Source organism: Crotalus tigris, unplaced genomic scaffold (assembly GCF_016545835.1).
Source record: "Crotalus tigris isolate CLP2741 ecotype Arizona unplaced genomic scaffold, ASM1654583v1 scf7180000017883.2314494, whole genome shotgun sequence".
In the NCBI taxonomy this organism is placed as follows: Eukaryota; Metazoa; Chordata; class Lepidosauria; order Squamata; family Viperidae; genus Crotalus; species Crotalus tigris.
In genome coordinates this window covers 2,127,933-2,144,164 of record NW_024096700.1, presented here as the reverse complement: position 1 = coordinate 2,144,164, position 16,232 = coordinate 2,127,933, and the positions used below count along the sequence as shown (strand labels likewise).

The 16,232-nt window shown below is 37.1% G+C and overlaps 1 protein-coding gene across 1 annotated transcript in view; it reads right to left on the bottom strand.

Moving 5' to 3' along the window:
• CPED1 (cadherin like and PC-esterase domain containing 1) overlaps window positions 1-16,232 on the bottom strand; it is a 131,418-nt gene that overhangs the window by 3,727 nt on the left and 111,459 nt on the right. Inside the window, exons 18-23 of the mRNA XM_039343979.1 lie at window positions 13,582-13,699; window positions 12,725-12,861; window positions 6,612-6,832; window positions 5,735-5,836; window positions 5,481-5,568; window positions 1,652-1,798 (exon numbers count right to left, since the gene is read on the bottom strand). Coding sequence (XP_039199913.1) covers window positions 1,652-1,798; window positions 5,481-5,568; window positions 5,735-5,836; window positions 6,612-6,832; window positions 12,725-12,861; window positions 13,582-13,699 — 813 coding nt within the window. The remainder of the gene's footprint in view (window positions 1-1,651; window positions 1,799-5,480; window positions 5,569-5,734; window positions 5,837-6,611; window positions 6,833-12,724; window positions 12,862-13,581; window positions 13,700-16,232) is intronic.

Below are 16,232 nucleotides of genomic sequence, written 5' to 3'. Positions count from 1 at the left end.
GCATTTAATTGTGATTTTTGATAAAAACGGCTTTATAACAAACCAATGATTTATTTAATGACTACAATGTTCATTTAATGAGCACCACAAAAAAGGGAGTCAAATCCGATTAATTACATTATGAACCATCAGGACTTTTAAATGAGATGAGCAGGCTCAATTATGGTAATAAATTAAGGATTATCTATAGGTACACAAGCATAGAAATTAATATTAGCCTAAATAATGATATTTCCTGCCCTGGTTGTATGGTGGAATATTGAAGAGTCAATATCACCATGCTTGAAAAATATATACTTTTTCAGAACTAACTCTGTGGATAAACTTAGCGGCTTCTTTACTTTTGCAGTGGATAGAATGGTAATGGATGGGCCAAATATGTTTTTTTCTTGCTGAATGTAGATGATTTATTTAAAGTCATTTAAATAATATTCTTCAGAAATCACACATTTTCTTAGCATTTAGAATCCTGTTGTGCATGGATATAATATATAGGTACAGTGGCATCATGTAAGACACAAGGAGTTTTTTTCCCTTTACATATATAAACATAGCCATCTGAGACATTTGTGTGTCATGTTTATTTAGCCAGGTCTAGAATTTGCAGCATTATATTCAAAATCATTCTGGTATACCGGTTCTTTACCTCCGCCCATTTGCCGCCTCCTGCCCGGTGCTGTTGCCATGAGGCCGTAGAACAAGTTGGGCGGTGGTAAGAAACCGGTATACCAGTTCCTTACCTCCGCCTGGCTTGTTCCGCAGCCTCATGGCAGCCACATTGGGTGTGACACATGAGGCGGCAAAAGGCCGTGGCCAGAGGCAAACAGCCACATTGCACCAAAACCAAGGGGCTGGCAGGCTGTGGCTGCTGATGGACACAGTTGGCCCCCATGTGGTCGCTGTGTGTGGTGGCCGATGGTGTCAGGCAGCAGCCACCTTGGCCCCTGCCTCACCTTGCTTTTCCTGCGACAATGGCACTCCTGCCCTGCCCTCTGCCTCGCCTCACCTCACCCCGTAGGATGAGCCTCCTGCCCACCGTCCACCCGCCAGAGATCTCCTGGATCTCTCCCAACCCTGCCTGGCCCCCACAGGCGTCCCTCCCCACGAGCAACATTGAGGTGGCCACGCCCACACTGGCCACACCCACCACACCCACACCCACTCAATGGGCCACGCCCACCTGACACCCAACGATACATACGTGGGTTTGGGGCTGCAGTTTGGGGATTCAGTCTCTAAAAGGTTCACCATCACTGATCTAGAAGACCTTCAAGATCCCTTCCAACTCTGTTATTCTGTTGTTCTGAAGGAACAAAAGACTAGCTGCTTCCTCTTTGTCTTCTCCTCTTCTGCTCCCCCTCCTCCTCCTCCAGCAGAGGGCATCTGGATTAGCTAGACTTTCAGTGCTCTGCTCACATCTACACAGAATAAGCTGTTTTTCTTCCTTCTCAGTTCATTCTACATTGCTGTGCATGTTTACTAAGAATCAGGCTGCACCATGTTCAATTATATTTATCTATAATTGGTCTGTCTGTAAAATGCTTATGGTTGATTGCCAAAATACAGCTATATTTCAGATGTTTTCATTAATGTAGGACAAAGTTTAAAGCATATAAATACTCATGCTGAAGCACTAACCCTAAATTCTTACCTCATGGAAATGACATCCACATTTCCCTTGCAAAAATTCCTTGTACCGTCCCATCGTAATAATGAAAGTATCAACCACTTCATAGCCATAGTGCTTTGCAGTGTTTAGAATAGCAAGATTTTCTTTCCACAAATTCTGTATTTCTGCCTGCAGTTTAAACCAAGACACCTCACATCAACTTTTTTTATTTATTTCTAGTTTCTGTTTGAATAGAATGGTATGCAAATGAATGGTTTGAATGGGATTTATATTCAAATTTTTGTTGAATACAAACAAGAGTGTCTGCGATAAAACAGCTCTGAAATTTATCTTAGAACAAACATAATACAACAGAAAAAGAAAGAGAGGAAGGGAAGGATAAATTATTTCAGAAATAAAATGTGTTTTAGGTACCCCTAATCTTACAGATACTGATAAATGAGATGACACAAAACTATTAGTGGTCTAATTTGGTAATACTGTATATAATTAATGATGCATTCCTTCAAACTCATTATGAGGCTGAAATTCAATTTTACATTAGATTATTTTTATAAAGTTTCCTAGCTACTATGAAAAAAAATATTTATAAGGTAATATAGGCAAATGAGGATCAAATAATGGATGAGTGACAGATAGTAAATCAGAATGATATCTGATTTTAATTTATAGGACAACAAATTGACATTTCTTTCAAATTATATTGGGAAAGCTTTGTGTTGAAAAAACACAGCTCATTCTTGATATGCAGAACAAATTATTATGTTCAGAATTCTTCCATTAGAAGTATATTTCATTTCTTCATTTGGCACAACTTGCATTAAAAAAGCAAAGACATATGTCTGAAGTTTGTTTATCCTTCATGGAACAGGCATGAGGAAAGAAGGAAGGAAGGAAGGAAGGAAGGAAGGAAGGAAGGAAGGAAGGAAGGAAGGAAGGAAGGAAGGAAGGAAGGAAGGAAGGAAGGAAAAGGAAGGAAGGAAGGAATTCAGACCATATTTTTTTATAATAACATACATGCTTGTCGCCAGATGGCATGGCCACTGAGGGAAGAAAGATATTGTGAGCAAGCCTAAAGTATGACTCTGTTGGCTATTTATGTTTTTCCACAATAGGACCAAATGTTGCTTGTTTACCAATACTGTCAAATGTTTCAGTTTTTGAGGATATTGCAGTCTGGATGGGACAAAATAGACTAAAGTTGAACTTTAGTAAGATCGAATTGTTGTTTGATCATCATGGCTTTCAGTATTTTCTTGAAAGATGGCCATAACTTAGGAGTCTTCTTGATCAGGAAAACCCTGAGGTGTGCCAATTGTAATTCTTTCTGAAGGGGAAGGATCATTTAGTAATGACGTATGTCCTTAATACTACTCAACTACTGGTAGATTTTATAATGCACATTATATGAGACTGCTTTGAAGACAACATGGAAACTGCAACTGCTATAAAATGCAGCAGTATGTTTTTTCTGCTGCATTTTATGCGCCTAATATGCCTGTGCAAATCAAAATTTGTTTTTCATCTATAAATATGGCTTTTGGTTCCCCATTTTAATCAAGTAAGGGAGGCTGAGACCCAGAGTTGTTTTTCAGTGAGGAACTGTAATGGAATGTGAGAATGACCTTGCCAGAGAGGGAGAAAATATATATATTTTACTTTAAAAATACCAGAACCATTGCCAAAAGTGAACATTTTAATAACAGAATAATCAGAGAAGCCATCGAGATAGAAAAATGCCCACACAGCATGAACAAGCGAGATGATATCTCCCGCCTACCAGCCATTTGGAAACCCGCCCTTATTGACAAACGACTCCCTAACACAAAAAATGATACCAGACCCACACTCACAAAAACCACACAGGTTGTCACCACCACACATCCACGCAAAAAACAAACCCAAAGCCACACCGATGACGAGGCACGATTACAAACCAGAAGCCAGACCACAGCTGCATCATTAGCCACTTTAAACCCCTCCAATCCATACATGAAGCAAACTGACACCCTCCATGAAGAGGAGGCACGACCACGAACGCGAAGCCAGAAAATAGCAAGGCAGCCCAAAATCTTAAACCCCTCTGCAACTCAGACTAACCTGAGCACAACCAAACAGAACACTCCCCCAGCCAATCAGAGCACAGCCAAGCCCCTAACCATTCAGAACACACCTCCACCCAATCAGAACACAGCCAAGCTCCCACCCAATCAGTTCATACCCCCACTGGCAGTTAAAAGGAAGAAACAGCTAAGACCACACATTGCTGCTCAAAGCACGAAGCTGAAAACACCAGCCTGAAGATGACGAATGGGACTTCGTCGAAACGTCGCCAAGACACTTCCAATTTTACGTGGGAGAAAACCCAAACAACCAAAGACCTACATATATATATATATATATATATATATATATATATATATATATATATATTTTCATTCAATACTACACAATCTTCAAACTCCAAGATAAATATAAATCAGCTGTTTATTGTTAAAAAATTTAAAACAATAAAAGCAACTATTTACAATGTTAAAACAAACTTAGCTTTCACTGGTCCACTGCCAGCGTCTTCAGAGTAAAGCATTGGGATGGAGAAAGGTCTCTTATAAGCCTTGCTAACCTAGTTTTTTACACATTGACCACGTGATAGGGCCATTCATCTTAACGGACCGTAATTGCCTTAAATGTCCCGCCTCCCCTTGTTTGCACTCCAGTTCCACAACATCTCTCTCTCCCTTTCTTATCCTTCCTCTCCTTCCTGGTACTGTTACTGTTGGCATGTCTACTAACCACTCCCCCACACTCACTTTGGGCTGTGGATCTGAGTCCAGTATCCCAAGTGCCCTTACACTGCTGTTCCCCTCTCCTCCACTCCATTTGTCTGTCTGTTCTTCTTGTCCTCCACTATTTATCATCATGAGTCCTCTTCTCTCCCGTTTCCCTTCATGTCTGGGTGTGCATGCTTGCAGCTCTGCCCCGTCCTTTCGTCCCATCTCTGTGCGATCAGCTGGGCTGCCTGACAGCTCACTCATGAATTCACTCCCTCTCATCTCTGCTAATCCTATCCTTGCATCCACCGGTTGTCTCCTCGCAATCATTCTGGGCTGGGCGCTCAAGGTTGGCACTGCTGGTGCTCCTCCACTGCTACCCCTCCTCTCTTTCTTACCCTGCTGATCCATCCACTGTTCTTGCCTTCCCCTCACTATCCTTCTGGGCCCTATTTTGCACAGAGATGGGATGAAAGGACGGGGTAGAGCTGCAAGCGAAAGCTAAGTTTGTTTTAACATTGTAAATAGTTGTTTTTATTGTTTTAAATTTTTTAACAATAAATAGCTGATTTATATTTATCCTGGAGTTCAAAGATTGTGTAGTATTGAATAGATATGCCCGGGATTCAGATTCACACATTAATTACAATTAGTTCCTTTTGTTGTGTTTCCTGTCTGGTCTACTTGGGAGGCAGACAGGAATCATTTTATGATCAAACTTTGGAAAGGGGAAAAGGTGCAATGAATTACTAAGGAACAAAAAAAGTTTACTCAGTCCTGAGAAAGTGGAAAACATAAAAAATTCAGAATAATTCTGCCTTGATTTTGCTTGGTATAAGATAGAGTAGACAGCAATTCTGACAGGCTTTCAAGATTCTGTTATTCTATACTACAATGATAAAGAACATTCTTGGAATCCCACATGTGCCTGTTTCTTGACCTTGAACAGCTTTTATTATTATTGGCATCTGTGACATTACAGAATCAGTGCAATTCTTAGGATCAGGATGCTGAACAAAAAAAAATACGGGTTAAAGGAACAATTAATTTTAGTAGGCTATGAATAAAATGTAACTTACTGATGACAAAGTATGCACTCGATCTACTGGTAGATGAAAGCCCATTCCTAGAGATTTTATCACTACCATTATATTTGAGAGATTCATTCTACAGAACACATAAGAAAAATAGATATATTTTATTTCTGGATTTGCATAGGTGCGGTATTTTAAGAAATTGTCACTGATACAATATTCAGGCTCAACAAAATGACATCACTTATTTTTTATCATTATAATGACAAACAAAAAACATCTACAATATTAAGACTTACCGCTTTAGTACTTTTTGAATAATATGCAAGTGACTAAAATTAAGCCATTGGACTCCACCAATAACTAGTATTGTCTGGTCTGTATTCTCTAATGGCTGTGATCTGAAATAATAACAACAATAACAATAATAATAAAATCTACTTTGCTCTACCATTTAAACAGATGGCAGCATTTATATTTTAGCAACATTGCAATATACATTAGCCAAGACCATTCTTAATCACACATACTGATGTCATTTTCTATTACAGACTATAGTTCTGCATATTTTAAACTCAAACATTTATTACTTGTTTTTATTTTTCATTGTATAAATTATTATTTATACAAAGACAGCACATGCCTGATGCAAGGAAATCATTCCAACAAAATGTTCAAAGATATTTAACATTCCATTGGTATTTTGGGATATTGCATTCCAACCTCTGAACTATTTTCTCTTTTATTGCATACTAATATTCCCAGCAATAAAAAATACTTTTGATAAACAGCTTTGAAATGTAAAGGAGAAAGGAAAGTGTTCTTTACAACAGAGTTGGGAAACCTATTGCTATATTAGAGTTCTGTTTCCCTTTCCAGTGACCATGGTCTAGGTCTGTTAGGTACCTTAGTATACGAATACTTGGAGGGGTACAAATTCTTCACACCTGCTCTATACAGTTAAGTATGAGATCAGTGGAGACCTGTTATTCTTTTTCTATTGTAATAGTTTCTCCAAAATTGTAACTGCTAGAATTTTCAATCTGATGAAGTGGTAAAAGCAATGGAGAAACTGATGCACTGTAAATATTGCCCAAATGCAGGAACTAAACCACTAGAACCAAACACCTGAATGCCAGGAAAAGGAAACTAATGTTGCCAAGTGTTCTATCATACCTCAATAGCAGCTGCTCTAGAGCTTCTTCAAATGTAGGTCTTTGGCTGACACTGATCCAGAATTGGGGATAATATGAATAACTAATAAAAGTGCTCCCATTGTTCACATTGTGATAAAACTTCATGCCATGTGCCTTTTGCCATTCTTGAAGGGTATCATTCACTCTCTCTATCAGGTAATACATCATTCCTCTGTTAGTGGAATCACCAATGAAAAGAACCTTTAAAGGTAAAAGCCAAAAACTATTTAATAACAAAAGTTGATAGATCAGTGGAACTCAATAGAGCTTAAGTCTGCAGTTTTGGTTTAAGGAATGCTTGGTGAACTAGCAATAAATTACAGCAACCTGCATGATGGAGACTCTTAAATGTACATACAGTCCTCACTTACTAATTGCTTCATTTAGCAACCATTTGAAATTCTGACAGTGTAAAAAATTAGCTTTGAGGCCAATCCTTGCACATATGACTGTCACAGCATCCTGTGGTTATGCAATCACCATTCAGGCACTTCACAACTGATTTACGACTGTTGCAAAATCTCACAGTCACATGATTGCTATTTGTGTACTTCACAACTGTCTTGCAACAAGCAGAATTAATAGATAAGATGGAAGTAAAATTATAACTCATGGTCATGTGATGTTTTGCTTATGGGCTATGGCACTTAACAACTGAGGGGGAAGTGAGGTTGTAAGCCCATTGTGGTCATGTGATTTTCCACCAAGCAGATGCAGCATTAGCAACTGTGTGGCAGGTCCCAATGGGTCCCAATGGTTGCTAAGCAAGAGCTACTTGTAATTTCAATATGAAAGATTGTTTTTCAGATATGTATTTACTAGTATTAATTTTAACAGAGATGATCTGTACTTTAGGAAAATGAATGGATGGATACGCATATTTGGATTCAATGACTTCAAACATAAATATCTTCCAGTCAGATATCAAACAGTTATAAGCCCCTGACTTATCTCTCAGCTTTCTTTTAGTTTCCAGCATCTAGCCTGGGTGGGTATGAATAATTCTTCAGAAAAAGTCAGTCATTGGGAATAAGATAATTCTATTTATGCTAAATTTTAAATTATATCCTAATAGCTGAAGGTAGGCTGCCATCAACTCATTTTTGGTTCTTTGAATCCCTTTTAGAATGACCCAAATACATAAGGATATTGATCTGAAACAGGAGTGAAATGGGGGTTAAAAAAGAAAAAAAAAGACTCCAATGCTATTTCTTGAAGGATAAGTGGCAAAGTCAAAATAACAATATCAACCATTTTGCCCAGAACTTTTTAAAAATCTGAGAATGCTTTAAAATCATTTCTGTGAGCTAATACATTAGATTCCATTTACAGATAAAAACTTCAGTCATACAAGTAGCATATTGCACATGTGAAATATTGAAGATCCCAATGAAAACTTAACATATATCATATAGACCTCATTGTCATCTAAGATAGCTTTTTTGAATTTGGCCAATTTCAAAATTAAGCAGAATAATAATATTACTTATATGTGTCATCTAGTGTGTATGAAAGGAAAGTGGGCTTTTTAAAAATACAAGGACCAAACCAGGAAAAACCACAAATTATGTGAGACCATGTGAAAGTAGTGTACATGAAAATAAAGGATATAGCCATGATGGCGAACCGTTTAGAGGCCGAGTGCCCAAACTGCAACCCAAAACCCACTTATGTATTGCCGGGTGCCAGATAGGTGTGGCCCACTGGATGGGCGTGTCTGTGGTCATGGCAGACTGGGTGGGTGTGGCCAAGGTGGGTGTGGTCACCTCAATGTTGCTCGTGGGGAGAGATGCCTGTGGGGTCCGGGCAGGGTTAGGGGAGATCCAGGGGGTCTCTGGCAGGTGGGCAGTGGGCAGGAGGCTCATCCTGAGGGGTGAGGTGAGGCAAGGCAAGGCAGGGTGGGGATGCCATTGTTGCAGGGCAAGGCGAGACAGGGGCCGGGGTGGCTGCTGCTTGACACCATCGCCCCCCCACACAGAGGCCAACGAGCGCATTGGGGCTGACAGTGTCCGTCAGCAGCCACAGCCTGCCGGCCCATCGACCAGCACACTATGAGGCACTGCAGCCTTCCCCCAGCAGTTCAGAGAAGCTGCCTCTGAGCTGGACGGCCGGCCGACAGCTGAGGAGGTGATGCAGTGGGTTGTGCCTGGGAAAAGGAAAGCATGTGAGGCCAGGAGGGATGGGAGGGGGGGAGGGAAACCAGCTATGCTGGGATGCATCCAGCCAGGTGGGACCTCGGCGAGTTAGCAGCCAGCTGGTTGAAGAGGGACAGTTGCCATTTCCAGGGCATGGTGCGCGTGCCCATATGGAGAGGGCTCTGAGTGCCGCCTCTGGCATGCGTGCCATAGGTTTGCCACTACTGGGATATAGTTAGAATAACATTCATTTCTTTACCAGCTATAATAAAGACATTTTAATACTGTTAAGCCCAGAATTTTCACGTTGAAAAAAAATGCAAGTTCCTATTTTAATATGTGGATTTTAAGCACTTTAGCAGAACTTGCTTTTTTATATGATTTATTCTCAATCATACATTACTGAGTGCATTTGATTACACTATTAAACTATAAAGGGCTTTTAAAGAGTGAAACTAATAAATATGTGTTTCATCATCTTTTATACAATGACATGATATAGCATATACCTCGTTAATATTCTATTCCCCATTTCAACTTCTTTTTCTGAAAAGTTCCTTTGGGCAATCAAAATACTACATGGCAGCCAAATTCTTACAGTCAAAATTAATTAACAAAAAATTGATAAAAGTTTTTATTACACAGAGGAAATCAAACCACTTTTTTGTTTGGCTTTCATTTTTTAAATATCTTTTTAAACATTTCATTTTCCAAATGCTACAGTGTAAGAGATCATGTAATATACCCTTCATATTTCTCACTGTACTCAAAGTTCAAATAAATGTTTTTAATATATTGTATTATATATAAAATGAATAAATCCTTTTCAAACATACAATTCCTTCATTCTTTGTATATGATCTATTAGCTTTACTAACACAGCATTAATCTCCCTAGGCTCTGTTACAGAATGCTTAGTGATTTATAATCCATTTTTCTTGTCTCAGTCAATATGTGTTTACTTCTCCATCCCACTCAGTGGACCTAAGTTAGCACTGATGGAAATAACTTGGCTGCAGAAATGAAAAGGGAAGTCAGAATGAAGCCAATGACAAGCCATGGCCATTAATGAAACATAAAGCTGAGTTGCCCTACCAATCCAATTCTCAACATATTTTTTGACCCTTATAGAAACTGCATTTCTTGAGCAGCTGTGTCTCCAGGACCACATCACAAGCTTCATGGGGAAGCATAGGATTTGAGCATCACCTGTTCTTGTCAACATTATATTCCAACTTTCTGTGTCACCTTGTCAGGGTATCTGCTGCTCCAGAAGAAAGAACCTACTTCAACCTGATATTCTCTGGATGTATCAGATTACAACTCCACCCTAACTATCATGCTGACTGTGGATAATGGAAGTAGTGGTTTAATACATTTAAAAAGTACCAGGTTGAGAATGAATTGATTTATTCTGTTACATTTTTAAGAGATTATTTACTCCAGTAGTAGGCATTTCCTTGGATAGCTTAATAGAGGGGGCAGTTCTGTGGGAACATTTCTGAGAAGTAACTTTAAGAATGGCATTACTTCAATTTCTTTATGGAACAGAAGTTAAAATTAAGTTGACACAATTGTAAAATGTCTGACTTTTGATGTCAACCAAAATGACCCAAAGTGTATTATGTGACACAAGTTGTGCCTCTTATATATTTGTGTCTGATGTCACAATTGCAAATACAAAAAAATGCAAAGTTTGTATCACAACATTGTGTTTTGTTATTCCTCCCAACTCCAACAATTCATCCTGTGACAACCTTTCATTTTAATATCATGACAGGCTCTTAGTTCCATTTTTAGCGATGGTATATTATATTCTCTGCATTAAATACAGCAAAGCGCATCTGCAAAATGTTGGAACAAAAACATAATTTTAGATCTTATTCACATTTATTCTCTGGGGCAATTACTGGTTTTAAATTGAAGATACATCTATGTTTATACCATTTAGGTTATTGAAAAGAAAAAATGTTTACAATTAAAAAAAGCAATACTATCCCATTAAAACATCGAATTTCACTCCCAAGTTTATTAGTTCTGCAATTTTAGGGGAGGTGATTCTAAATCTATAGTATGTTTTTATAAACCTATAAAGGCTACTGCTAAGACAGATTTTAATTATTGCAAGACTCTTAATTAAAGGTTAAAATATTCATATTAACAAATCAACAAGTACAAGATTGAAATATTTGATGTTTGTTATAATTATAAGATAAGACTTATAATTATAGAGACCCCAGAAATATTTTAAAAGGCTGTTATCATTATTCAGTCATAACTGTGACATGGGTAAGGGGAAATTAACTTATGACTTATGAGTTGTTCCATAATTTCCCCTTTTGGGTTTCATGCTCATAATTATATTACAAAAATATTTTCTTCAATTTCAGCCCTACATGATTCCACATTTACTCTGCTTTGTAATGGGAGTAAACTCCTCAATTATATATAAAATATATCACTGTATGAAAAAGTATAGATTTACTGAGTATGGCAAGGAGCAAAAAAATATTACTCTTCAAAGATAGCACAACTCCAGTTTTATAATTGTAGATTGTTCATATTTGTTTGCTGTCTGTTTATGGGCTGGCTCTCAATGTAATGGAAAGAAAAAACAATATTATTCTGTGTGGTCAAGACTTAATTATATGTTTAAAAATTGAGCTGACTTTTTTCTACGTGGAAAGTTTTGTTATTTTTTTCTGATTGTTTTTGTGTTTATGCTTATTTGTAAATTTATTTTGTTTATTAAAAAAATAAAATATCTTTTCTTTTAAAGGAAGCTAAATAAGAATCAACAGACAAACGTGCCATAAATAAGGACTTATTTAAAAATAGAGTAGAACTTTTAGAGCAATCATTTTGCAAGGTGAAATTATGGCAGGCATAACGTTAGATAGTCCAAGTTTCAGATAGTATAACTGAATTTAAATTTTCCAATGGTAAAGAAAAAAAATGAATGCCCACAGTTGAAATTGAAGAATTATGTGCTAAATAAGGCAGAAACATAAAAAGAATGATAGATATTTGCTGTCAACCTTGACAGTAATTCTGTTTGACAATATCAGCAGGAAAGACAAGACCTTTTTTCTTTATTGGTGCCAATTACTTTATGGTTCATCTATTCCAGAACATTTTTCATGGTGACATTATATAAAAACTGCTTTTCCCAACCTCAGCAACTTTAAGATATGTGGACTTCAACTTTCAGAATACTAGTTGGTCAATTCAGAAAACTGAAATCCATACATCTGAGGGTAAGATACACTAATATAAGGCAAATTAAATATCATGATACCCAACAGATGTTTTAGATTTTAATTCCTAAATTATATTGCGAATTCTGGGAGCTACTATATAGTCCAAAAAATAAAATGCATGTGTATTAAAGAAGTTCATGCACCATATATAGTTGAATGTTTTTCATTATTCATGCAGCTTATATTGCGGTTATTTTTAAGTATTTTTCTTAACTGTATAATACACTGCAATATTTGCAATGTAACATTTACCTCTGAATATTTAGATTAGCAGACAGCTGTACCTGTGTCACACATCTCAGCCAAATGTTAGACAGTCAAACCATGCTTATTAAGGAGACACTGCTTTTCCAAGCAGTCATCTTACAATCTTCAAGATAAGAAAAGTGAGGTCCGCCTGAGGCCTGCACAAGAACATGAAGGAAGACTTCATAAGTTTGGTCAGCAGAAGCAAAGCCATGCATTACACGCCAGAGAAAAAACAGAATTCATGCAAAACAAATTAATGTCTAACACTAATATATAGCATTTTGTTAGTGGAAACAAACTTAGGGTATTGTTTGCACTACAATAAAAATTACAAGAACTATTAATATATCAATAACGCTGTATTCAGCTTTTTAAAAACACTATAGCTTAAATGAAGAGATAAATTGTATTTTTCTTACAGATTTTCCTCTACCAACCTTGTGACTTACCTTTTTTCTTTCTACACACTTTTGGAGTTCTCGTTTATTAAGAACAGGGTACTGACAATTTCTTGGCTGCCATGTTATCTGCCTCCAATCACAAGTTCTATTATCAGAACAACTAAGGCAAGGAACAACCCACTGTCCTGGAAAGTAGATGATAACCATTCTTATATCTCTACCTGGAATTTGTTGAGCAGAAATAAATTGGGCAGACACTTATGCCTAGAACCCAAAAGAACTTTTACTTTCTCTTGATCCAACATTAAAAAGCAATAAAAATGAGAGACTTAAGGCAACAAAACAAATCTTTGCTTGACATAGAAATGTTACTAATTTAAATTTACATCTTTCCCTTCCTCCAAGGAACTCCAAAATGGACTAAAAAATCATTGGATACAATGACAGTCCCTAGGACACTGTATAAATGTAATTATACTTTCAGATTTAAATTTCTACAGTCCTTGTCCAGCACTCTGACCACAATGCATCACTTTGCCATGTGACAACATTAACTCTGTCTCCATGACCATAGAGCATTTTGGAGTTTTAATTGAAAGTTTTCAACAGTTTTGCTACTTCTTTTTTTAAAACTGGTGCTGAATTAGAGGGATGCCATTATTTCCAAAATGCATAGCTTGTGCTCTGCCACTGAGCTAAAATTCTTTTTTTCTAAGGCAAATGCATTATTTTAACCATTATTAATCATAATTTATAGCAGAAGATGCTTTAACAAATTAGTTAAGCTCTGTTGTTTTTTTGACAAAAGCTTGAGCTTTTTTTTAATTTTTAAGTGGCAGGAAGCAAGGAATCTACATTCTTGTAAGAATATTTTTTAACATGCAGAAAATATATTAAGAACATGCCTTTTACATCCCCCATTTCACATGTCTTCAACTGTGGTTGTGAAACAGTTGACAGGTATTCAGCAGAGAGAGGCTGCAAACCACAGGATTCCTCAGGATGAATGACTGAACCACAATCCTGAATTAAAATGTCAAAACACAACTGATCAATACACATATATAATGGATAATAACATAACTGAAAAGAACAGTTAAGAGCAGGGAGAAAGAAGACATATTTTTATCCATTCCTCAGAATGTTCTGTTTCCAGATTGCCAAAGTTTTCATACCCTGTTTCAGAAGCAGAATACATGTTTTGCAAGTAGAAGATACAAGGCTGAATATCTAGCATTTTTGTGGGTGGCTTAGAAGAAATCTTCTCTGAAATGGGGAAAAAAAACCCTTCAGGTTTTCTTAAATTACTCAATCAGTATAAAAGCTCCAAACAAAAACATGAGTGTAGATATCACAGGCAATGATAATTTAGTCATACAATATTTAATGCTTGCTGAAGTTCCTTAGAAGAAGGTGGAGTGCCAATGTAATCCAATAAATGAGTAGGTAAAAAAACCAACATTATTTATTTAGAAGCTCTAAGCAGTGGTGGATCACAAAGCCTGCCACTGCATGTCTTAATAGAGGCCATTAACTAAAGTTTACAAGCAGTCTGATATTTTAATTATATTAAAAAAGTATTATTCTTTGTACTGTTCAGTTGTGACTGTGTAACACTATTTCATTCAATTAGAATAAACATCATGTGAAATATTAGTACCACTTTATAAAACCCTAGTAAGACCACACCTGGAATACTGCAACCAATTTTGGTCACCATACTACAAAAAAGATGCTGAGACTTTGGAAAAGGTTCAGAGAAGAGCAAATAAAACATATAAAGAATAGCTGCGGGACTTGGGTTTGGCTAGTCTAAAGAAAAGAAGAAACAGGGGTGACATGATGGCAGTATTCCAGTATTTGAGGGGCTGCCACAAAGAAGAAGGAATCAAACTATTCTCCAAAGCACCAGAAATCAAGACAAGAAAAAATGGTTGGAAACTGACCAAAGAGAGAAGCAACCTGGAATTAAGGAGAAACTTCTTAACAATTAACCAGGAGAACAGCTTGCCTTCAGAAATCATGGGCGCTCCATCAATGGAGGTTTTGGACAGTCACTTGTCTGAAATGGTATAGGTTCTCCTGCTCGAGTAGGGAGCTGGACTAGAAGACCTCCAAGGTCCCTTCCAGCTCTATCCTATCCTATCCTATCCTATCCTATCCTATCCTATCCTATCCTATCCTATCCTATCCTATTAATACATTTACCATCTGCAACTAATTGTGCTTTGGAGGAAATCTGCATACCTCATGAAGTCATTTCAACACTCTTGTTTAGTCATATATAACCAAACTGTGTAGATCAAATGCACTATGAAAAGTATACTAATAGAATTAGTGAGAATGAGCTCATAAAATTGAAATAAGTATCTCATTGCAAAAAAATACAAATTCTGAGCATATGGATTAGCTCCACTAGAAGAAAGCCATTAATACAAGAGAGCAAATGAAAAGCAAATGCAACCAGAATCAGCAGGGAGATGCTTAATCTGTTCTTCCTGTATTAGATTGCCCAAGAAGTTTTCCCAAATGATATTTATCTGCATCCTGCCCCCATAGCCACAATTCAATTTTTCCAATATCCCCCCCCCCAAAAAAAAAAACCTGAGCAAAGGTAGAGAATGATAACAAATGCACGTGAGAAGCACTTTCAGTTCTACTTTTGTTTGGTCTCTTTTTGAATAGGTGGAAATGTTAGACCTGTGAGATAGTCAGACAAGAAGCACAACTAGGAATGCTAGCTCTATCTTTATTGTAAGGCCACACTAACAGAATCCTGCAAGACTGAAAATATTTCTCCTCCCCTTCCTTTTATTCTCCAGAAAAATAAGAAATGTCCCTTCCAAAACATTTTCCATGTCCCGTTCCCCTTCGGTGGGCTGAGACAATTTTTACATGCTGGTTTGAAGCTCTCCTTCTATCTCCTGTGGTCATTTCCACATCATTACAAGAAAGACTATAAGTTTGGTTCAGCAGCAGAAAATGTAGGAACATAATCCCAAGATACTGATTTAAGTAACATGCCGGAGTGAGCAACTATACAGGGGTGGGCAGCTATGGTTCTTTATGACCTGTGGACTTCAACTTCCAAAATTCCTGAGCCAGCATGATTGTCTACCCCTGCTCTGTACTGTACAACTCCTATCATCTCCAAACAGCATGACCAAAACTAACTCCCCCTGCCCCTAGATTAAGAAAATAAAATTAAATTGTCTTTAAAATTATTTATAGAATTGAAAGGTATGAAGATTAGATTGTGTAAAGATTAGCCTTACTATTGTTGGGTTTTTTAAATGAACATTTCCTATGATTAAGATACTTAAGATAAATTCTCTAGTCTAGTGCATATCCTTGACTACTCATAATCAAACTGATTTTTGTAATTACACACATTAAGATTTCCCTGTAAATGTCCTTACAGATATGTCAGAAACACTCCCCAGATTCCTAGTTAATCACTAAGTTGACTGGAAACAATGGAAATTCTAGTCCAATTATTCCAGTCTATTAGAATAAAAAAGGATATAATTTAATGGTATGACAAAACATTCTTCTA